The sequence below is a fragment of the Aquarana catesbeiana genome, linkage group LG09 (assembly GCF_042186555.1).
Source record: "Aquarana catesbeiana isolate 2022-GZ linkage group LG09, ASM4218655v1, whole genome shotgun sequence".
Classification (NCBI taxonomy): domain Eukaryota; kingdom Metazoa; phylum Chordata; class Amphibia; order Anura; family Ranidae; genus Aquarana; species Aquarana catesbeiana.
Window position 1 is genome coordinate 241,667,266 of NC_133332.1, and position 25,387 is coordinate 241,692,652.

The 25,387-nt window shown below is 44.0% G+C and overlaps 1 protein-coding gene across 2 annotated transcripts in view; it reads right to left on the reverse strand.

Moving 5' to 3' along the window:
• LOC141108440 (discoidin domain-containing receptor 2-like) overlaps positions 1–25,387 on the reverse strand; it is a 311,526-nt gene that overhangs the window by 13,934 nt on the left and 272,205 nt on the right. For both annotated transcript variants that reach the window (XM_073600047.1, XM_073600046.1), the window contains exons 11-17: positions 23,928–24,085; positions 21,785–21,983; positions 21,265–21,509; positions 19,599–19,720; positions 18,778–18,975; positions 2,205–2,439; positions 1,956–2,105 (exon numbers count right to left, since the gene is read on the reverse strand). In XM_073600047.1, coding sequence (XP_073456148.1) covers positions 1,956–2,105; positions 2,205–2,439; positions 18,778–18,975; positions 19,599–19,720; positions 21,265–21,509; positions 21,785–21,983; positions 23,928–24,085 — 1,307 coding nt within the window. The remainder of the gene's footprint in view (positions 1–1,955; positions 2,106–2,204; positions 2,440–18,777; positions 18,976–19,598; positions 19,721–21,264; positions 21,510–21,784; positions 21,984–23,927; positions 24,086–25,387) is intronic.

Genomic DNA, 25,387 nt, shown 5'->3' on the forward strand with positions numbered 1-25,387 from the left:
AAATGTAAAATCCCCTCAGGGATTAATAAAGTGCAAAATATGAAGTGCAAACTGTAAAGTGCACAAAATGTATATAAATGTCCCAAAAAGTGAAAAAATTGTTAATGAACAAAGTGCAAAAAAAATTGCAAAATAAATGGGAGATAACAAAAGTCAATAGATAAATAACATCCTACAGGGAAAAAGTTCAAAAAATAGATAAAAAATGGCACGGCAAGTTAATGACAGTATAAGTCCATAAAGAACTCCACGGATTGCCTCCTGCAATGGTAGTCTCACAGAACTCTCACCTCATATAAATGAAGAAATTCCCATCAATGGGTAAGTAAGTCTTTCCACAGCATCCTATTGGAACTTTTTCCTGCTCACATAAAGCGAATATGATGTCTTGGACAATTCTTCCAACAGTGTATACCCATTTATTGTTGCGGAAGTTTAACCACAAGAAAATGGCCGCTATGCGTGCCATATAGATAACCTATAAAATGGCCGTGATGCCATTTATAGAGCGGACTACAAGAAAATGGCCGCTCAAATACTTCCGGTCTTTACCATTTATAAAGGACATTTGAACAACCAATCCAGTTCCCCTGATGAAGTGACGTGATGTAACGCGTAGGGAGTGGCCGGAATCAGACGCACACCGGAAGTGACGTGAGAAGGCGCTGAGAACGCCATTTTTTTACCTGTCTTTGCCTGTTTTTAAATGTAAGAGTCCACCCAATAGCACCTTAATAAAGTAGCCCTGTGTTTATTTAACCTACTACACCATTGGAGGCATTCTTTCTCTATTCCCCCATTTTTGTGTTCTATTACACACCGCATATTAGGGCATCTCTGTGGAGGGTATACACTGTTGGAAGTATTGTCCAAGACATCAGAATCACTGTATGTGAGCAGGAAAAGGTTCCAATAGGATGCTGTGGAAAGACTTAGTGCCGGTTCACACAGGGGCGGCACGACTTGCAGGTCGCCTCACCGAGGCGACCTGCACACGACTTCAGCGGCGACTTGCAAAACGACTTCTGTATAGAAGTCAATGTAAGTCGCCTGAAGTCGCCCCAAAAATACTACAGGAACCTTTTTCTAAGTCGGAGCGACTTGCGTCGCTCCTATTAGAACGGTTCCATAGTACAGAACGGGAGGCGACTTGTCAGGCAGCTAGGTCGCCTGACAATTCGCCCCTGTGTGAACCGGCACATACTTACCCATTGATGTGAATTTCTTCATTTATATGAGGTGAGAGTTCTGTGAGACTACCATTGCAGGAGGCAATCTGTGGAGTTCTTTATGGACTTATATTGTCATTAACTTACCGTTCCATTTTTTATCTATTTTTTTAACTCTTTCCCGGTAGGATGTTATTTATCTATTGACTTTTGTGATCTCCCATTTATTTTGCAATTTTTTTGCACTTTGTTCATTAACAATTTTTTCACTTTTTGGGACATTTATATACATTTTGTGCACTTTACAGTTTGCATATTTTGCACTTTATTAATCCCTGAGAGGATTTTACATTTTTTGCACCTTAGTATCCCTTTGCGGTTTTCACCTTAGTGTTTGAGAGATTGTTTATTACTGCGCGAGATCACTTTATTTCACTATTTGTTTATTTGGTGCATTGTGAACACTTTTAGGTTTTGCTGTAGGTTTTATACATTATTAATCACTTGTTTTTGAATTAGGTTACTTATTTATTTATTTTTAGTAGCGCGAAGGACACTTTTACACATTTTCTGTAAAAAAAACTTGCCAGATTTAGAAAATGGCAAGAAATTTAGAAAACGGTGGAAGCAGATATGACAGTTTGGGCATCATGATATCACAGAATATACAGTAACCCACTAAACCAAGTCCCAACAAAATGCATTTTCAGTGACACATCTGATATGGCTAAAATAAATTGAATCTATAACAATTATAAATTTAATTAGGAAACACCATATCATTACCTGTCTTCCTTGGTCCCTGAAAAATTCGCCTGTGTTTTCAATCACCTGCTCATCAGACAAAACACTGTATGGTTGTTCTTTACACAGGGTAAACATCTCCCATAGTGTGACCCCAAATGCCCAGACATCACTGGAGGTTGTGAACTTTCCCTAATGAGAAAAGGAACAATCAGCATGAAGGTGAGGTCAAATCCATCAAAGAGAAATTATGTATTGTGACCTAGGATAGCAAAGCAAAATATGACATACTAGGAGAATACTTTCCCAAGCCATCCAACGAATTGGGAGCACCGCTCGGCCCTGGATACGATAATAGTCCCCACTGTATAGGTTCCGACTCATCCCAAAGTCTGCTATCTTAAGTGTGTGGTTGTTACCCACCAGGCAGTTCCGTGTGGCCAGGTCTCTGTGCACAAAGTTCAGGGAGGCCAGATACTTCATTCCAGACGCAATCTGTGTGGCCATGTATAAAAGGTTGTGGAGGCTGCAAGATGACGACAAAGAGGCTATAATATCACTAACTTCCACGGTGTGCAAAAAATGCAGTGTTCCAATCCTAAAACCATGTTGTTTTACAATGGTTGACCATTAATTTAAATTTATACTGAATTTCTCCAAAAGATCACAGGTGGTTTTCAACAAATACTAATAAATGGATAGCTTAGTCAAAGTATTTGTTGAAAACCACCTGTGATCTTTTGGAGAAATTCAGCTTGGGGTCACAAAGACTATCCAGTCTCCTAACGCTTCTCACCCCTCTCCCTTGTCCTTATCTTTAAAAAAAAAATAAAATTTTAAAAAATCTTTAAATTAAAAAAAAAATGTTCTCTCTTTTTTTTTCTTCTTTCTTTTACCGTGCTCTTACCTCTTACTTATATTTCTTGAAGTATTAGTGTAGTCCTTTAGCCTGATTTTTTTCTTACCTTTTCCCCTCCCCATTCTTTCCTATGTTATAAGTTCCATAAATTCTAAAATCAGGGACCATAGAGATGATGTTTGCATATATCTAGGATGTTTGTCTGCCATTCATCAGGTCTCCGACCCTTGGCACGTCATAGGGCCACAGACTTTTTTACAATGATTGTTTATTAATGGCCTGGACATACTTCCAATGACTATAATAATACCTTGGCTGTATGTTAAAGACTTGCTTCAACTGTGGCTAAAGGTTTGAACCCTTTGTATATCTTTTACACATTCACCTGTATCTGTGTCTTAAATAAAGAAATAAAAAAAAAAAAAAATACACAAATAACAGGTCTACACCGAAGCTTGGTTTAATGTTCAACTTTTATGTTGCGTTCTGTTTTGTACGAAAAAAAAAAAAAAACAGCCACAAATAAGACACCTTTCCAAAAATGTATCAATGGCTAAAGTGTTTTTTTCCCCAACAGAGAATGGCTGGACTTCTCACTTCCTGATCCAATGACAGCAAGCTGGGTTAAAAATTATACCATAACCTTTGCAAACCTTTTGTTATTTACACCTCCTTTATACCGCTACACCAATGTAATTTTTAATGTTTATTATAATGCTAATGTATAAGTGTGTGTGTGTATATATATATATATATATATATATATATATATATGTACACCCCTCACATTTTTGTAAATATTTTATTGGATAAATGAATAAATGGCACTTTGCTACAATGTAAAGTAGTGAGTGTGTGTGTGGGGGGGGGGGGGGTGGCCAGCGCGGCATGTGAGCAGACGCTTCTACATAAAGCTCCCGCACATCACCCTGATTTAATCCGGTTTCCAGCACAGTGAGACGCCCGGCTTAGCCCTATTACTTATGGGGAACACCCGCTGTACCTTCCGCACGTCTATATGGCTGCAAAACATCAATGCTGACCCAGGGAAACAAAGGAGATGGCTCGCGGCCTGATTTCCAACATGGCGCCACTACGACCTCTGCACAGAAGGCTCGTGGGGGAGACAAATCCAAGGAGGGGGTGAGTAAACAACTCAAGTACCCCAAAGACTGGACCGGAGATCCCTCCAAAGACATGCGCTACTATGTGCTGAAAATGACAGAAAAATCTTACCAGACGAGCCGGCCTGACCTGGACGCTGATGCAGGGCACAGTAATGAGGACATGGAGGACTGTAGGATAGAGCAGGGAACAGCGGCCATGTTAGCTCAGACAGACAGTTACACTGCTGAGCTGGAAGAGACAGAGGACCCCAGGGAAGAGGAGGATGAACAGCTGACCCTTGCAGCTAACCTGAGGGCTGTTAACAAATGCACAGCCTCTGTTAACAACTTACAAGCCCGCTTTGGAGGTTTAAAAGACTAGGTCAACCTGATCAGAAAAAATAAGAGAGCGAACGACAGCTACTGAGAGCAGAATCAGTGACAAAGAGGATGAACTTCCTGCTATGCTCAGAGAATCCCAAACCACTACCCGTCTAGCCAAAGCTAGATTGGAAAAATAGTAGGCTATTGACCTTATTATAATTTTCTATTTTCATAGGGAAACCCAGTTGTTGGGGCGGTACTCATGCCCCTCCTCCTGTTTCGGAAGCTTGGATTTTCTGATTTTCCACCACAGGAATGCCCCCTCTATAGTAGAGCTCCACCTCTCCTCCCCCAGCGTAAACATTCTACGGAATGTTCTTCTCTTTTATTCTTGCTATCTCTACTCTTTTCCAATCTTTCTAACCATGCTTCTTTTTTAAAGATCAGACTAGTGGAACGTATCTTTGGTGGCCTGGAATCCCTTCCACTTCAACAGGTTCCCACCAAACCCAGCATGAATTGGCGGTCGGTAAATGACTGTGAGATCATGATTTCTACCATTCTTAGTCTCCATGGCTAAGTTTACACACCCTATGCCTACGCTGCGTGTAGTTCCCCAAAATGCTCAAGGTTTGAATTCTCCAAACGGAAGAAAATCTTACAATCGTTTCATACCCAAAAAACACACATTGTGTTACTCCAGGAGACCCACTTTCCGAAACCATATTCCCCATCATTCATTCATGCTAAATTCCCTACCTTTTTCTTAGCAAATGCAGATGATAAAACCAAGGGGGTTGCTATCCTAATTTCACAAAATTGTAAATTCTCGCTCTTAACTGAATCTAAAGACCCAAAGGGGCGATTCGTTTTTGCTAAAGGGACCATTGATGAAAAAAAAATTTCTAATCAGTATCTTACTATGCCCCAAATCGTGGACAGGAACACTTCTTTCAGAACATGTTCAAAATGCTAAACCCTCTGTTAGAAGGTGTAATAATTTATGGCGGAGACTCAAACACAGCCTTTGACCAAGGCCTAGATAAAAAAAGACCCTTTGGCAACCGTCTCACCCACCCCCCAAACAAAGTTCTCGCATCGGCAAACTATTCTACCAACAGGGCCTGGTTGATATTTAGAGAGAAATCAACCCCACATTACATGATCATACTCACTTTTCCCACTCGTATCAATCTTTTTCAAGGATTGATCATATCCTTATATCCACTACGCATGTACCTCTGGCATCTAAAACCTACATTAGAGACTCGGCTTGGTCCGACCATTCTTCAGTTTTCCTGCATATCCTTCTTCCCTCTAACCAAAGGGGTGAGTTTAGATGGAAGCTTAATGAATCTATCCTTAGCGATCCTATTAGAGTGATCGAAATCGAGAAGGCTATGCAAGAGTACTTTCTACTAAATGATAGTCACAAGGTCTCTCCTGAGACGCTGTGGGCCACCCACAAAGTTACTATAAGAGGTAAACTTATTCAAATTTCCTCCCAAATACGCCAGAACAATCGCGCTGAAATTGATAGGCTAGAGAGGAAATTCCTACGCCTCAGTAAGGAACACAAACAGAACCCAAAATTGATCCCCACTGCAAAGCTCGATGCGGCATGGACGACTGTTAACTTAGCACTCACCTCTAGGGCAGAGAAAAGCCTGCGCTGGAGCGGAGCACATTTCTACCTACAAGTTTGGTTGTATGTTGGCATGTAGGCTCCTTCCTAAAACTCGCACACACACCCTACCTAAAATCAAGACGGCTGGAGGCACATTGTCCCAAAATCCACAACGAACCCTAAATACATTTAAGGAGTTTTATCAAAAGCTTTATAATCCAGGGACAAACCCATCTCAACCTGATCTAGACCGCTTACTCAATTTAAATCATGTTCCATAACTGGAAGATCATCATCGTCAGAGGCGTGAACAGAAGATTTCTACAGATAAAGTTTCTCAAGTAATTAAAAATCTAAAAAGCCGTTCAGCACCAGGCCCGGATGAGTTCTTTGTCCCTCCCTTATTATAAAGCTTTCTCTAACATACTTTCGCCTTATCTTGCAAGGTTCTTCAATGCCTTACGGCGAGGTGCACCTTTAAACAAATCTCTTAATACATACATACATACATTTCGGGTAATACCTAAACCAGGAAGAGACACTAGCTCAGTGAGCAACTATCGCCCAATCTCTGTTATAAATAACAACCTTAAGATCCTGACTAGGGATGAGCCGAACACCCCCCGGTTCGGTTCGCACCAGAACCTGCGAACGGACCGAAAGTTCGCACGAACGTTAGAACCCCATTGACGTCTATGGGACTCGAACGTTCGAAATCAAAAGTGCTCATTTTAAAGGCTAATTTGCATGGTATTGTCCTAAAAAGGGTTTGGGGACCCGGGTCCTACCCCAGGGGACATGTATCAATGCAAAAAAAACTTTTAAAAACGGCCGTTTTTTCGGGAGCAGTGATTTTAATGATGCTTAAAGTAAAAAAAAAAAAAAGTGAAATATTCCTTTAAATATCGTACCTGAGGGGTGTCTATAGTATGCCTGTAAAGTGACGCGTGTTTCCCGTGTTTAGAACAGTCCCTGCACCAAATGTCATTTTTAAAGGAAAAAATCTCATTTAAAACTGCTTGCGGGTTTAATGTAATGTCGGGTCCTGGCAATATGGATGAAAATCAGTGAGACAAACGGCATGGGTACCCCCCAGTTCATTACCAGGCCCTTTGGGTCTTGTATGGATATTAAAGGGAACCCCGCACCCAAATTAAAATAAGGAAAGGTGTGGGGCCACCAGGCCCTATATACTCTGAACAGCAGTATACAGGCTGTAGGTTTGTTGTTAAGTAGAATCTCTTTGTAATTTTGAACGGGTACATTTTTAACGTGTTTAGCTCCAGCCAAAAAATCTTTTTTAAGCTTTTTGGAAAACATAGGGAAGGGTTATCACCCCTGTGACATTTGTTTTGCTGTCTTTCCTCCTCTTCAGAAGATTTCACCTCACTTTTTGTCCCAATGGATTGGAAAGCATCAGTGGAAAGGAGAAATGTTTTTCCCATATTAACTCTTACAGGAGAGAATTTCCCTTCCTAGGGGTAGATTTATTCTCACTTCCTGTTGTCTCCTTCCGTTTGCAAGTAGGAGTTGTTTGTAAGTTAGTTGTTTGAAAGTAGGGTCCTGCCCTATATACTCAGCAGAAATTTGGGCCTTAGGTGTTGCTGTGGCCACAACACTGTAAGCCCTCACAGGGCTCTGCTGTGAAATATTAGATCAAGAATTGTAATTACATGCCCCTGTTGAACAGGAGCTGAAAAATTAGGCCTTAGGCACTGGTGCTGGTGCCACAACAATGCAACCCCTCACAGACACTCTAGTTGGAATGCAGGAACGAGCCCTGCTGCAAAGTATTGCATCAAAAATTGTAATTACACGCCCCTGTTAAACAAGGGCTGAAAAATTGGGCCTTAGGCACTGGTGCTGGTGCCACAACACTGCAACCCCTCACAGACACTCTAGTTGGAATGCAGGAACGAGCCCTGCTGCAAAGTATTACATCAAAAATCGTAATTACACGCCCCTGTTAAACAGGGGCTGAAAAATTGTGCCTTAGGCACTGGTGGTGGCACCCAGAACCAAAAATGTTCTTACAAGCTATCAGCGTGATGATTGAGGAGGAAGAGGATAATTACTCAGGGATAGTCACTCAGCATCAGCATAGGCAGTCTTTGAAGGGATCTGAGATTTCAAAAAAAATTATTCGGTTACATCAGCATCAGGTGCTTGGTAGCTGGTGGTGATCCAAGACTCATTCATTTTTATGAAGGTCAGTCGATCGACCGAGTCAGTGGACAGACGCACCCTGTGATCGGTTACCACGCCTCCAGCAGCACTGAATGTGCGTTCCGAAAGAACGCTGGATGCAGGACAGGCCAGTAGCTCAATTGCATACTGTGCAAGCTCTGGCCAGTGATCCATCCTCAAGACCCAGTAACCCAGAGGATTTTCGGTGGGAAAGGTGTCCAAGTCTGATCTTGCCCCTAGGTATTCCTGCACCATGTAAAACAGACGCTGGCGATGGTTGCTGGAACCGATCATACCTTGAGGCTGCGGACCAAAAAATTGTCTGAACGCATCGGTCAGACGGCCACCTTCTCCACCGCTCCTTCTTTGACTGACCGAAGCCTCAGCAACACGTTGTCCAGAAACAGGAGTTTGTAACCTCCCAGTCTCTGGGAACGCGTTGCACAGACCTTTCTGCAAGGCCTCCCGAAGATGTTTCATCCTCTGCTCCCTCTGCGATGGCAAGATAAGGTCCGCAACCTTACCCTTGTAACGTGGATCAAGGAGGGTTGCCAGCCAGTATTGGTCCTTCTCCTTGATACCACGAATACGAGGATCCTTACGCAGGCTTTGCAGGATCAAGGAGGCCATGCAGCGTAGGTTTGCTGAGGCATTCGGTCCGGAGTCCTCTGGGTCACTAAGGACGACATGGTCCGCAGCCACCTCCTCCCAGCCACGTACAAGTCCATGTGTTTCTTGGGACTGATCCCTTAAAGACTGCTGCTGATGCTGAGTGCCAGGCTCCACCTCCATACTGACACAATCTTCCTCCTCCTCCTCCTCCTCTTCCTCCTCGTCCTCTTCTTGTGTGATCGGCGGGCACGCAGGAACACTGTCTGGATAAAGGGGGCCTTGAGAGCTAAGGAAGTCCTCCTCTTCCTGCCTCTGTTCTGCCTCAAGTGCCCTGTCCATTATTCCACGCAGCGTGTGCTCTAACAGGTGGACAAGGGGGACAGAGTCACTGATGCATGCACTGTCACTGCTCACCATCCTCGTGGCCTCCTCAAATGGTGACAGGACAGTGCATGCATCCCTGATCATGGCCCACTGGCGTGGGGAAAAAAAAACAAGCTCCCCTGACCCTGTCCTGGTGCCATAGTCGCACAGGTACTCATTGATGGCCCTCTGCTGCGTGTGCAGCCGCTGCAGCATGGCCAACGTTGAGTTCCACCTGGTGGGCATGTCACAGATTAGGCGGTTCTTGGGCAGGTTAAACTCCTTTTGGAGGTCCGTCAGCCGAGCACTGGCATTATATGACCGGCGGAAATGCACACAGACTTTCTTGGCCTGCCTCAGGACATCCTGTAAGCCCGGGTACCTGCCCAAGAACCGCTGCACCACCAAGTTAAGGACGTGAGCCAAACAGGGCACATGGGTCATTTGTCCCTGTCGGAGGGCAGAGAGGAGGTTGGTGCCATTGTCGCAAACCACCATTCCTGCCTTAAGTTGGCGTGGCTTCAACCACCTCTGAACCTGCCCCTGCAGAGCTGACAGAACCTCTGCCCCAGTGTGGCTCCTGTCCCCCAAGCACACCAGCTCAAGCACCGCATGGCATCTTTTGGCCTGCGTACTTGCGTAGCCCCTTGAACGACTACGGAGCACCGCTGGTTCCGAGGAAGAGGCCATGGAGGAAGAAGAAGAGGAGGGGGTGGAGGAGAGAGGTGTGTCACAATCATTAGCATTTTGGAGGCGTGGTGGTGGAACAACCTCCAACACTACTGCACCTTGTCCTGCATCCTTCCCAGCTGCCAGCAGAGTCACCCAATGCGCCGTGAAACTTAGGTAACGTCCCTGTCCATGCCTGCTGGACCATGAGTCAGCGGTAATATGCACCTTACCGCTGACCGCCCTGTCCAGCGAGGCATGGACATTGCCTTCCACATGCTGGTAGAGAGCCGGAATCGCCTTCCGTGAGAAAAAGTGGCGTTTGGGTACCTGCCACTGAGGAACCGCACATTCCACAAACTCACGGAAGGGGGCAGAGTCTACCAACTGAAAAGGCAGCAGTTGAAGTGCTAGCAATTTTGCCAAGCTAGCATTCAACCGTTGGGCATGTGGATGGCTGGGAGCAAACTTCTTTCGGCGGTGCAGCAGCTGGGGCAGGGAAATTTGCCTGGTACAATCTGACGTCGGTGTACCAAAATCAGATTGCCCACAAGTACGTGGCTGTGACACACCTAATTCTACACCTTCATTCCTCTCAGTGCAGGTCTCAGAGAGGACTGAAGGTCTAGTGGGGTTGGAAATCTCAGCTGATGAGGAGCAAGCAGAGGTCCTCTTTGTTCTTTGGTGTGGGTCTTTTAGATACGCTTGCCAACGAACTGCATGGCAGGTCAACATATGTCTGGTCAAGCATGTGGTACCCAAGCGGGAGATGTTTTGGCCACGCGAGATACGCTTGAGACATATGTTGCAAATAGCAGCGGTGCGATCTGATGCACTCGTCTCAAAAAAGGCCCACACCAAAGAACTTTTTAAATAACGCGCAGAGACTGCAGCGCCCTGCACATGTGGAGCTTTGGGGTGTGATGCAGTCAATGTGCTGCCCTTAGGCTGGCCCCTGGAGGGCATCCTGCCTCGTTGGTGATGTGCCGCCTCCTCCTCCTCCTCTCTCCTATCAGGCACCCACGTTGAGTCAGTGACCTCATCATCCCCTCCCTCCTCATCACTGGAGCAAACCTGGCAGTATGCTGCAGCAGGGGGAGCATGACTGCCAGATTGCTGTCCTTCTTGGGCACCCCCTCTGTCCGTGCTCGTGTTACTGCCTTCATCGAGCTCAGTATCATCATCAGAGCCTTCCAAACGCTGGGCATCCTCCTGGAGCATGTACCCAACACTGTGGTCAAACAGTTCGAGGGACTCCTCAGGAGGACATGGTGGGGCTAGGGAAGGAGTCACTGATGACATTGAGCCGAGGGAAGAGGCCGCTGCTTTGCCAGACAAAGTACCCTGGGCATGGGTGAGAGAGGATGAGGAGGATGAGGACGGCTTGGTCATCCACTCGACCAAGTCTTCCGCATGTTGCGGCTCAACATGGCCAGCTGCCGAAAAAAAGGCCAAGCGTGTCCCATGGCCACGTGCTGATGAGGATGCACCGTCTCCACAACCAGCACTAGACACAGAGCCTGCTTGCCCTCTCTTATTGGCTTGTGACTGTCTGCCTCTCCTTCTTGGCCTTCCAGACATACTAATGGCCTGTAGCTGCACTAAGATGGGATATATATATATATATATATATATATATATATATATATATATATATGTACTGATACTGCAGCTAGCAAAATCAACTGCCTGCCTGTAGTATGAGAACACCACCAACCTTCTACAGGTAGCTTTAGCTGAACACTGTGAGGTGGACGCACCCCACTAACTTGTAGGTTTAGCAGAACACTGTGAGCAGGACGCACTGCACTAACTGTAAATAGTCTAGCTGCCTGACTGTGGTACTAATAGGATCAAAAGAACACCAGCAATTTTCTTCAGGTAGCTGTATTTACTGTAACAAGACAAGCCTGCCTGTCAGTAAGAAGATAACAGAAACGGATCTAGCTGAACACTGTGAGCAGGACGCACCCCACTAGCTTGTAGGTTTAGCTGAACACTGTGAGGTGGACGCACCCCACTAACTTGTAGGTTTAGCTGAACACTGTGAGCAGGACGCACCCCACTAACTTGTAGGTTTAGCAGAACACTGTGAGCAGGACGCACTGCACTAACTGTAAATAGTCTAGCTGTCTGACTGTGGTACTAATAGGATCAAAAGAACATCAGTAATTTTCTTTAAAATACTGTAACAAGACAAGCCTGCCTGTCAGTAAGAAGATAACAGGAACGGATCTAGCTGAACACTGTGAGCAGGACGCACCCCACTAGCTTGTAGGTTTAGCTGAACACTGTGAGGTGGACGCACCCCACTAACTTGTAGGTTTAGCTGAACACTGTGAGCAGGACGCACCCCACTAACTTGTAGGTTTAGCAGAACACTGTGAGCAGGACGCACTGCACTAACTGTAAATAGTCTAGCTGCCTGACTGTGGTACTAATAGGATCAAAAGAACACCAGCAATTTTCTTCAGGTAGCTGTATTTACTGTAACAAGACAAGCCTGCCTGTCAGTAAGAAGATAACAGGAACGGATCTAGCTGAACACTGTGAGCAGGACGCACCCCACTAGCTTGTAGGTTTAGCTGAACACTGTGAGGTGGACGCACCCCACTAACTTGTAGGTTTAGCTGAACACTGTGAGCAGGACGCACCCCACTAACTTGTAGGTTTAGCAGAACACTGTGAGCAGACTGCACTGCACTAACTGTAAATAGTCTAGCTGCCTGACTGTGGTACTAATAGGATCAAAAGAACACCAGCAATTTTCTTCAGGTAGCTGTATTTACTGTAACAAGACAAGCCTGCCTGTCAGTAAGAAGATAACAGGAACGGATCTAGCTGAACACTGTGAGCAGGACGCACCCCACTAGCTTGTAGGTTTAGCTGAACACTGTGAGGTGGATGCACCCCACTAACTTGTAGGTTTAGCTGAACACTGTGAGCAGGACGCACCCCACTAACTTGTAGGTTTAGCAGAACACTGTGAGCAGGACGCACTGCACTAACTGTAAATAGTCTAGCTGCCTGACTGTGGTACTAATAGGATCAAAAGAACACCAGCAATTTTCTTCAGGTAGCTGTATTTACTGTAACAAGACAAGCCTGCCTGTCAGTAAGAAGATAACAGGAACGGATCTAGCTGAACACTGTGAGCAGGACGCACCCCACTAGCTTATAGGTTTAGCTGAACACTGTGAGGTGGACGCACCCCACTAACTTGTAGGTTTAGCTGAACACTGTGAGCAGGACGCACCCCACTAACTTGTAGGTTTAGCAGAACACTGTGAGCAGGACGCACTGCACTAACTGTAAATAGTCTAGCTGCCTGACTGTGGTACTAATAGGATCAAAAGAACACCAGCAATTTTCTTCAGGTAGCTGTATTTACTGTAACAAGACAAGCCTGCCTGTCAGTAAGAAGATAACAGAAACGGATCTAGCTGAACACTGTGAGCAGGACGCACCCCACTAGCTTGTAGGTTTAGCTGAACACTGTGAGGTGGACGCACCCCACTAACTTGTAGGTTTAGCTGAACACTGTGAGCAGGACGCACCCCACTAACTTGTAGGTTTAGCAGAACACTGTGAGCAGGACGCACTGCACTAACTGTAAATAGTCTAGCTGCCTGACTGTGGTACTAATAGGATCAAAAGAACACCAGCAATTTTCTTCAGGTAGCTGTATTTACTGTAACAAGACAAGCCTGCCTGTCAGTAAGAAGATAACAGAAACGGATCTAGCTGAACACTGTGAGCAGGACGCACCCCACTAGCTTGTAGGTTTAGCTGAACACTGTGAGGTGGACGCACCCCACTAACTTGTAGGTTTAGCTGAACACTGTGAGCAGGACGCACCCCACTAACTTGTAGGTTTAGCAGAACACTGTGGGCAGGACGCACTGCACTAACTGTAAATAGTCTAGCTGCCTGACTGTGGTACTAATAGGATCAAAAGAACACCAGTAATTTTCTTTAAAATACTGTAACAAGACAAGCCTGCCTGTCAGTAAGAAGATAACAGCTGAACACTGTGAGCAGGACGCACTGCACTAAATGTAAATAGTCTAGCTGCCTGACTGTGGTACTAATAGGATCAAAAGAACACCAGTAATTTTCTTCAAAATGCTGTAACAAGACAAGCCTGCCTGTCAGTAGGAATATAACAGGAACGGATCTAGCTGAACACTGTGAGCAGGACGCACTGCACTAAATGTAAATAGTCTAGAAGATAACAGGAATGGATCTAGCTAAACTGAATACAGTGTATATATATATATATGCAACACCTGGGATGCATATATATACACAATACACTTTAAGTGCAGCTAACTGACTGACTGTCCTGCCTAATCTAGCTAACTCAAATGAAATGACACTGTCTCTCTCTCTCTCTAAGCACACCGGAACACACTGCACAGGGCCGCCGTGCAGGCGGCCTTATATAGTGTGGGGCGTGTACTAAATCCCCTGAGCCATAATTGGCCAAAGCCTCCTTGGCTTTGGCCAATTATGGCTCTCTGTTCAGGCGGCGCTGTGATTGGCCAAGCATGCGGGTCATAGTGCATGCTTGGCCAATCATCAGCAAGCAATGCACTGCGATGCCGCAGTGAATTATGGGCCGTGACGCGCCACACGAATTTGGCGCGAACGGCCCATATCGTATCGCAATTCGACGAACGATCGAACAGCCGATGTTCGAGTCGAACATGGGTTCGACTCGAACACGAAGCTCATCCCTAATCCTGACTAAGATCCTTGCAGGCCAAATGGCATCTTTCATAGGACTCTATATCAATAAGGATCAAGTAGGCTTCATACCAGGGCATCGGGGCCCTGACCAGATCCGTAGGGTGATAGACATCATCTCCCTTCTACACTCCCAGTGGGATGGCGGGCCAGCGCAAGAAGGCATGCTGCTTTCGCTGGACTTACAAAAAGCCTTTGATTCAGTTTCATGGTCTTATCTATTTTCCATCCTGAAACGATGGGGCTTTGGAGAGACATTCTTGAAAATGATTAACGCTTTATACTCGACCCCTGAAGTTTAGATTTGGCTGCAGGGATTTTGGTATTTCTTTTTTCTATTTCTTTCTGTATCTCAAGCGGCACTAGACAAGGCTGCCCCCTTCCAACTTTGTTATTCGCCATAGCAATAGAATTGCTAGCAATAGCTATCAGGGACCATCGCAACATACACGGAATTAGAGGTGGACCCCAAACCCATAAGTGTGCATTATTTGCCGATGACTTGCTACTATTTATATCCTTCCCTGTAACTTCTCTCCCTAGTGTTTGCCACATCCTAGATAAATTCTCAAAAGCTTCGGGTCTGGGTGTAAATTACGATAAATCACAAGCTCTGAATATCAGCCTTCCACCTCCTCTGGTTTCAACCCTTCAGGAACAATTTAGGTTCTCTTGGAGTGACACATCGATCCCATACTTGGAAATCACATTAACTCCCAGAATAGATCTGCTCTATGCCGCCAACTATCCTCCCCTGTTCAAGAAATTAGAATTGGAACTTACTCAGTGGGCCCCCCTAGACCTTTTCTTGGCTAGGGAGGATCAATTCAATGAAGATGACCCTCCTTCCTCAAATCTTATATTTCTTTAGGTCTCTCCCTATCCCAACACCTAGAAAACACCTTAGACGCCTATAGGCACGAATCGTCACATTTGTCTGGGGATCCAGGGGTCACTGCTTATCTAGAGCGGTGCTCTTTCGCGCCCCCACACTCAAGGCGGCTTAGGATTGCCTAACCTCTACTGGTATTACCAGGCATCCCAATTAGCTCAACTATCTGAAATTTACTTATGCTCATGACTCCCAGGATATGTGGGTATAGAGAGGCAGGCCGCTCCACGTTTCACCCAAGATTACTTGCTATGATGTTCTCCTAAACTCACACCCCTGATCCTTGCTCCGACTCTCTCCCACTCCTTCGTTCTTTGGGACACCCTTAGAAATCACATGCAACTAGTTTCCAACATTAGACCACTGGTACATATCTTTAGGAACATACAGTTTCTGCCCGGAATGGAGATTTATGCGTTCAAATGGTGACTGGACAAAGGCCTATACAGAATCAGTCACTTTTTTCTACCATCCAGCCCTTTAACTAAAGGCTATTGTGTAAGCAAATTAGACCTGCCTACTACTGAGAATTTTCGGTTCTCTCAAATCTCACACTTCCTACATAAAATATGGAACACCAAACCAAACCCACCGAGTCTCACACCCTATGAACAGTGGTGCGGTCAAGCCATGGATTTACAGATCTCTCTTAAAACCACTCCAAGACCCCTTACATGCTGGCCTGGGAAAAGGATCTAGATCAAGAATGGAATCTTGAGACATGGCAAAAAAAATTCACTCAGGCCTACCAAGGGTATCTTAAATGTTGGACTGGCCGAAGCTAACCTCAAAGTCTTGATGAGATGGTACTTGGTCTCTGAGAGACTGTCAAAGCTTTATCTATCTACCTCTCCAATGTGCTTCCATGGTTGTGAGACGTGTTGCATGTTTGGCGGGATTGTCCCAAAATAAGATGTTTATAGAATAAGGTTTTCAACCTTCCCCCGGAAAATATCAGACCTTCCCATCCCAAAATCCCCACACATTGCTCTACTCAACTTCTCAATCTCAGTTGCCACTAAAAGTCTAAAGTGTCTGATCCTCTTTGTCCTTACAGGTGTTAAAATGACTATAGCCAGGGCATGGAAACAACCCTATGTATCCTTCACTAGCGCTAAGAGGAAAGTCTCCTGGGTCATGGCTCAGGAGAAGATGGTCAGTAAGCTCTTAAATACTTCAGAAAAGTTTGAGTCGACTTGGGAACCATGGGCCAAGTACATGAAAATATCACTTTAAGGGTATCCATATAAGTTTCTGGATCTGCACAATTGATCACCGCTACTCTGATCTCTCATCTCTTCTTTCTCTCTCTCTCATTACCTCTATTCTCTCTCACACTAATGCCCTGTACACACGGTCGGACTTTCCGATGGAATATGTTCGATCGGAGCTTGTTGTCGGAAATTCCGACCGTGTGTGGGCTCCATCGGACTTTTTCCATCAGAATTTTCGACACACAAAGTTTGAGAGCAGGCTATAAAATTTTCCGACAACAAAATCACGTAAATTCCGACCGTGTGTGGACAATTCCGATGCACAAAGTGCCACGCATGCTCAGAATAAATTAAGAGACGAAAGCTCGTGTTTTACGTCACCGCGTTCAGAACAATCGGATTTTCCGACAACTTTTTGCGACCGTGTGTATGCAAGACAAGTTTGACTCAACATCCATCGGAAAAAATCCATGGATTTTGTTGTCGGAATGTCCGATCAATGTCCGATCGTGTGTACAGGGCATTACTCTTCCCTGCCTCTTGGGCCGCAATTCTCATTCCCACTTCAACAGTTATGGAGAATTTGAGAGGTTATAGGTTAAGTTTCATTCAGATTACCAAGGCCTGCCTTAAATCGTACTCTCCACTAGCCCCATTAGGGCATTTAAATAAAATAAAATGAGATGTGACAATCTTAGTATAGCAGCATAAAGGAAGGGTTAAAAAAAACGACCATTGATTACAGGCTACGAATACAAGCATTCAGGAAGTGTGGAGCCTTGATGTCATATCATCTTGTAGGCACAAGATCTGATATATGCATCACACTTTGCTGCTTCTGCCTGGAGGTAAAAAAAAAAAAAGCCTTTGACAAAATAAAAGCCAACCTTAGGCACAGATGCAATGACAAACCTTGTGTAAGTAAGACATATACAGTACGCTCATGGTGCTATATGGCTTTCTTCTAAACCAGGAGTCTCCAAACTTTCTAAACAAAGGGCCAGTTTACTGTCCTTGAGACTTTGAGGGCGCTGGACTGGCCAGTAATTGTAGAAAATGCCCAGCATCAATGGGAGTAAACATGTCCCATTGTTGGTGTCAGTGGGAGGAATAGTGCCCCATTGTTGGTGTCAGTGGGATGAATAATGCACTATTGTTGGTATCAGTGGGAGAAATTGTACCCTTTCGTTGTTGTCAGTGGGAGGAGTAGCGCCCCATTGTTGGTGTCAGTGGGAGTGTCAGGAGCGTGTGCACTCCTGCGCAGTCTTAGTGGTTGGTTCCAGCATCCTCTGGTTTTGGCTGTGGCATTCTCCTTGTCTGTCTGTCCACCTGCAGGGTGATTGATTGTGGCCAGACTCTGGGTTGAGAACCAACCTGACTTCAGCTGGCCATACATTATACAATTTTCTTGTTCAAATTCTTTTAGATTTACCTTTAATTATGTAGTGCAAGGGTCTGCCTGATTGCATATAGACTGAAAGTTTTTAGATTTGACCTCTTATTATATGGTTTTGGTAAATCTAAATGAAAACTATACAAGAAAATTGTATAATGTGTGGCCAGTCTTAAGCTAGCCAAGCTTGCAGTCTCATGCTTGTCATGGAGTGTGATAACATGTGTAATACCTGATTATGCTCTTTGTCTGTTTGCCCTGCTCTGCTAGATTTGATTTCCCTGTGTATGACCTCGGATCGGATAACAACTATTCTCTGAAATCTGCCCCCCTTTTACCTGGACTGTCATTGCACCACTCTGCCTGTCTGCCAACCGCAAGTAACAGTTTGCTCTGCTCAGTTCGCGCCTGCCCTGGTGTGGTGGCCAGGCACTATGGCATTGTGTATAAGTTCTGGGGGCAACCAAGTACCGGTAGACCTGCTTGCCTTATGTAAAAGGAAGCTGCTATAGGTTAAAAACACAGTAGCGAGCTTTAATGTCTGACAAGCTGCGTTAGGGATAAGCGTGACAGGGAAGAATAGTGCCCCATCATTGGTATCAGTGGGAAAAATTCTGCCCTTTCTTGGTGTCAGTGGGAGGAATAGTGCTCCATAATTGTTATCGGGGGAAGGAATAGTGGAAGGAAGGGCCAGATAAAGGCAAGCAAAGGGCCACATCTGGTCCCTGGGTTGCAGTTTGGAGAACACTGCCCTAAACCAATACCAGTTGAATCTTTTTCTTAGCTTAGCTTTCAGACATACAAAAAAACTCTATTCATTCCAAAAAATACAAGGATGAGCAAAGAAAAAGTGGGGTAAGGCCACCTACCTGACAGATGGTATGTTGTTAGCAGTGGTAAACTGGCTGCGGATCTCTCGTTGGGAGAGAAATTGGTTGAGATCTCCGTTCTTCATATACTCAGTTATCATACATAAGGGGTCATCCCGGACGCATACACCAAGCAAGCGAATGATGTTTGGATGCTTCAACCTAGAGATGATCTTTATTTCTTTTAGAAAGTCATTTCTGGTGATTTGGAAATAAAAGGGGCGTTAGTGAAGTAAACAAGTCTCAGATGGTCTTTAAACTGATAGTTGTTTTAAACATTACATGCACTGCAGCAAACCTCATAAGCTTTACTAAACCGTGCAAGCATTGTGTGTGAAACAAACAATCTTTTTGTGTGGCCTCTGAATGTACCGCAACCCTAAAAAAATAATACCAGTAAAAATAAATCAATCAGCCACTAGGTGGGAACTCTTTAACTTCCTCAGGGCCAAAGAAATACACCTTTATGATGATTTTCATGGCTTTAATATGCTTTTCATCGCTGTTTTGTAAATTCTCGTGCTTAACATCACACCTTGAGAACTACAGAGGATAGTGTCTGGAACCAGAGGCCTGTAGCCAGCATTTCGGCATCCTAACCTAAAGCGGCTACTTTCTAACTATCTAGTTTGAGGTAATGGTTTGTCATTTCCCATAGACCATGTACTGTATGTAATCCATATGCATATAATGGTGCTCCGCTAAAAACTGCTATATATTACTATCTCATGAAAGATCCATTCAAATTTTTGACACAAATGGAACAGTCCCTTTACTATACCGACTTTATGTTAACGCAGAGACATTAGCAAATCTTCTACCTTGCAGTTTTGGTAACGTCGGCTCTCAGCATCTTCACGGCCACCAGAACCGGCTGATTACTGCACTCACTTGAGGACATTTCAAGAAAGTCTTGCAGCCCCTCCACCTCACACAAGTGGACCTGTAAAAAAAAAGAACAAAAACAAAGACAGCATTACTGGAACAATTTTATTAGAACAATGCAAAAAAATAATACAGAGTGACCCATATCAACCAATCAGAAATCAACATTCTGCAGCTAACAGTGGGTATTCTAATGGGCTCACTTTACTAATTCTCTCTGCTTTGTCTATTTTTTTTCAAAATGTAATATGTAATAATTTTGCTGTACATGGTTAGTTAGCTGACATGTCTTTCCTGTAAATGAATTGAATAACAGTGACATCTGCACACTAAAACTAGTACTGCAGCCAATTAAATTTAAAGCAAGGATGGAATGAAAGTAAGGGAGAAACTAGTGACAACTGTCTAAGGGGGACTATCCCCTAACTTTGGGGAGAGATCACCTCCTAATTCCTGCGGTGTCTTTGGGACAGGAAGTGTAGAGAAATCTCATGATGGAACACAAACAGAACAAAACATTTTATCTTAACCATTCCCTACTTTTTCCAAAACTGAAAAAAATTGTTGGCTTTACATACATTATAAATTCCAACTCAAGGCTTACCATGTATGTCTTTAATCTTATGTACATATGGCAAATAAGACATAAATGATCTTGTCAACTCAGAATCTCTCTATAGAGATTCCAATAATACACAAAATGTGTAATGGCATAGATAGAAAGCATACAGTGACATATGGGTGCTGTATCCCTTTAGGGCATGCAGTAGGTAATTTATTGGTTACTTCTTTCCCTATGAACATATGCATCCAGACAGAGGGAGAAGGTAAAAAGGCGATGAAAATGGGCACCCTGTCCCTCCCATTCATAGTTTCCTTTCTCATGGACCTCAATGAAGTTCATTGTAATTGCCCCCCCTTTTGAATAATAATGAACAGAGGGAGGGATTAAAAGCACACCACCTGCTATAAACATCCTCATTGGCGGAGCGTAAACAGGTGTGATTTACAACCAGTGGTTTTCAAGATGGGAGGGTATAAATTCCAGGAAATGGTTGGCATTCGTGTTTGTTTGACACATTATGGTGTGCACTACATCTTTTTGGTCTTGCATTTTGCACTTTATTATTTTGTTACTCCAGATTTAGCCAATGTAGTGGCAAACGTGAACTTGGAAGCATTTGTGTATATAAAAATAATATTTTTGGCTCATTCAGGAAGGATTGGTACTATTTTACAAGGGCAAATAACCAATGCATTGAGGGTCCCCCGATACCCTCTACTTTCTCCTTTCCCTTCCCTAGATGTGAAAGATTCAGGGAAAGATAGACAACTGTTTTATATGACTTTTTCTGTCTCTTGCTTCAGTGGTTTTCTAACCTTGAACAGGCATGCATATCATTGGATCAGCATGACAGCTAAGGAGCTAGTATTTTTAAAAGAAGAGGCAGCTACATACTTTTCTGCTACTGAATTATTTGAAACTGTGGGATGTCCTAATGCATGGGGGAGTAATGGCAAAATCATTACATGTCATTTTCTAAAAGGAAGAGAAAAATGGACTTAACCCTTTTCTTAGGAAGACTTGACTGTTCAACGTACCTCTCCAAACTGACCCTCGCCAAGTTTTTCTTTCATCCGCAACTGGTCGCGTGGGAATTCACCTACACTGATGTCTTTCTTAGTGAGTGAGTCCACAGTGAGGGCAGGCACAGCGTACATGTTGTTCCCGGTCACCCCTTGAAGATTGACAATATCTGTTTCTGCATAGTGTGGAACACTGTTCTGAAATCCCTGGTGTGGGGTGGACTTGGTCAGATCTGGCTCAGCGTAGTCTCCACTGCAAGCTGGGAACACATTTAAGATTTTCAATCAAATACACATTAATGCCTTTGTGACTTGAGAGTGGAATGATTTTGGTCAGAAGGTTTTAGATATTCATAGTAACAAGAAAATAGATGTTGCTGGATAACATGATGAGCCCAGGCTGTAAAAGTTTTATGACAAAGTAGATTTCAGGCAATGCTGCTGGGATAGTATGATTTCACACCTTAGTGGGCAAAGTTGCTGAAAGAAGCCTTAAACGACCCACTTAGGCATCAGTGCCAGCCAGGGCTTTTACCTGAATCCTCCGCACTCTGTGACAGTTCAGGAAGCTTGCGTAGTGGTTTGGTGGGTTGCTGGTAGTCGAGATCCAGAGGGAATATCCTTTCATATGTTGGGTTGGACTGATGGATTTGAGTCTGGTTGTTGCTGCCAATAGTATAGCTGTAGAAGGAAAGGCGAACAGTGGCATCTTCTTCCAGAATCCGGCGTGGAGCCTAGAAAGTCAAAGAGTATCAGTTCTCCGACACAGAAGGACACTTACAACCTATATTGAAATGTGCATGTACATTTTGCCAAATGGTTTCTCAAAAACCTAGCAGATAAACAATCTTTTAGGAAAAACTATAACTTCTTTCAAAGTTTTTTGTTTAGTAATAATATGTGTAGCCAAGTACTGCGGTACGCAGGTATGGAGGAGAGCTGGTCAAGTATGTAAACAGAAGTCGGTTATCGGCACTCCATTCCTCACACTGACAGCGTGAGGAAGGGAGAAGAGAGCCGATAACTGACTTTTGTAAAAGGGACATGTACACTGATAATCAGGGCACTGATTATCAGTGTAGTCTCAAGAGTGCCCACCAGTGCTGCCAATCGGTGCCCCTCAGTGCCTCCTCATTAGTGCCACCTATCAGTGCAGCCTCGTCAGCGCATATCAGTGAAGGAAAAAAATTACTTGTTTGCAAAATTTTATAACAAACTATGAATTTTTTTTTTTCTAAATCTTCAGTCTGTTTATTTAGCAAAAAAAAAAAACCCTAGTGGTGATTAAATGCCACCCAAAAAAATGTATTTTTGGGTACAGTGTTGCATGACCGTGCAATTGTCATTCAAAGGGTGACAGCGCTGAAAACGGAAAATTGACCTGGGCATGAAGGGGTTAAAATTGGCCAAAAGGCGAGTAGTTAAAGTGGTACTAAAGTCAGCAATGTACTATTCTGCTGACCGGCAGGCTTTTTATAACAGAAGAGACCCCTCTTTGCGTGTCAGCGGGTAATGTGATCTGAGCCACACATGCGGCGCAGCTCAGACCACATGTATGACCCAATCTGCGTTCTGCAGCGATGTGGCTCCTGCATGCATGTGCTGGGGGGGGGGGGGTCGTCACATTGGCTTGGCCAATCAAGTGGCTGAAGATACGAAACCCAGAAAGAAGACCAGGTGAAGATGGAAGCGCTGGGAACTGGGGAGAGCCCTGACAGCGCATCGCTGGAGGGTTCAATTTGTAGGTAAGTGTGTCCTAATTTACTAATATGCTGTGCATACTAGTACATTATGATTTAAACCTGCAGGGGGGTCATTTCTTTTATGTTTCTGTCGAGACGTACTTACTACCGCTTTAACTACAGCATAGGCCTAGCATATCCCTGGGTGCTCTGTAGTAGCATAGCCGCTTGATCCAGTATTTTCCTATTCCAGCTGTCATAGTTACATTTCAGGGTTATTGTTACAGCTATGCTGAGCCCGGTTAGCTAGTTCATTGTATGCCAGTTATATTAGGTTCACAATTTATAGCTGTTTATCTGTCTGTTTACAGCTGTTGATACACCTGATTATTGACATTGAATTATGTCAATACAGCAGAAATTTTATTTCTTTGCCTGATGCCTTTTTTTGTATGCTGAAAGCTAGTTGTGACAAACTCCTTTGGTTGCAAGAAACATTACTAAACCTAGAGAGTCAGAAGGGTCGAAGTGTTCTGAAGCTCGGAGTAGGCACAGAGGACCTATACTATTCAGGCCGGGTTCACACTAGTACGACCAACTCTCCGACATTGGGAGCTCATGTCTCATGACGAATGAAAACTTAACTGGTCCGACACAAGTCGGTCCGACTTTTAAAATGCTCCTTGCACTACTTTGATCCGACTTTGATCCGACTTTGATCCTACTTCAGCCCATTGAATATCGTCTTAACTGATCCAACTTTGGCACGCAACTTGTGCTCTGATGATCTTAAAGGGGAACTCCACGCCAAATTAAAAAAAAAAATGGCATGGGTTCCCCCTCCAAGAGCATACCAGGCCCTTTGGTCTGGTATGGATTTTAAGGGGCACCCCCCACGCCGAAAAAAAAGCGTGAGGGTCCCCCCAAAATCCATACCAGACCCTTATCGGAGCACACAGCCTGGCTGGTCCCCATGTTTCTGTGTTTTTTGTTTACCTTTTCCAGACGCTTCTGTATGTATTGCTTCCACAGGATCAAAACTATTATAACAACAAGTAGAAGAATTATGGCCACCAAACAGCCAATCAGAACAGATGTTTTAGGCTCCTCGTTTCTGGCAACTGGTCGGCTGATGGTGAATGGGAAAGTGGTTTCTGGGAAACAAAACAAAGAGACAAAGGGTAGTATTAATGAGATATGTAAGGATGTGGGCAGTGGAGCTCCAATTCATTATCATGGTTTACACAACAAATATAAACAAATGCAATCAGTAAGAAGGGCTACATAATGTGCTTTGAAAAAGTATTCATAACCCTTGAAATTTTCCATATTTTGTCACGTTACAACCAAAAACGTAAATTTATTTTATTGGGATTTTATGTGATAGACCAACACAAAGTGGCACATAATTGTGAAGTTGAAGGAAAATGATAAATGGTTTTCATTTTTTTTTACAAATAAATATGTGAAAAGTGTGGCATGCATTTGTATTCAGCCCCCCTTACTCATATAGTTACATAGTTACATAGGAGGTGAGGTTGAAAAAAGACACAAGTCCATCAAGTCCAACCTATGTGTGTGATTATATGTCAGTAGGTTTAAAGCAGGGTTAGGTTATAAAAGAAAATTCCAAGCTTTGAACATATCATGGAGCACTGTTCAATCCATCATCCGAAAATGGAAAGAGTATGGCACAACTGCAAACCTACAAAGATATTGCCATCCACCTAAACTGACAGGCGGGGCAAGGAGAGCATTAATCAGAGAAGCAGCCAAGAGGCCCATGGTAACTCTGGAGGAGCTGCAGAGATCCACAGCTCAGGTGGGAGAATCTGTCCACAGGACAACTATTAGTTGTCAAATCTGGCCTTTATGGAAGAGTGGCAAGAAGAAAGCCATAAGAAGTCCTGTTTGCAGTTTGCGAGAACGCAACACAGGACACAGCAAACATGTGAAGAAGGTACTCTTGTCAGATAAGACTAACATTTAACTTTTTGGCCTAAAAGATTGAAAAAGACTTGTGACTGGGGCGGAGGTTCAACTTCCAGCAGGATAAGGACCCTAAACATATAGCCAGAGCTACAACTGAATGGTTCAGATGAAGGCACATTCATGTGTTATAATGGCCCAGTCAAAGTTCAGAACTAAATCCAATTGAGAATCTGTGTCAAGACTTGAAAATTGCTGTTCACAGATGCTCTTCATCCAATCTGACAGAGCTTGAGCTATTTTACAAAGAAGAATGGGCAAACATTTCTCTCTCTGGATGTGCAAAGCTGGTAGAGACATACCCAAAAAGACTTGCAATGAATACAAATGCACGCCACACTTTTCAGATAGTTATTTGTAAAAAAAATTGTAAACCATTTATGTTTTTCCTTCCACTTCACAATTATGTGCCACTTTGTGTTGGTCTATCACATAAAATCCCAATAAAATACATTTACGTTTTTGGT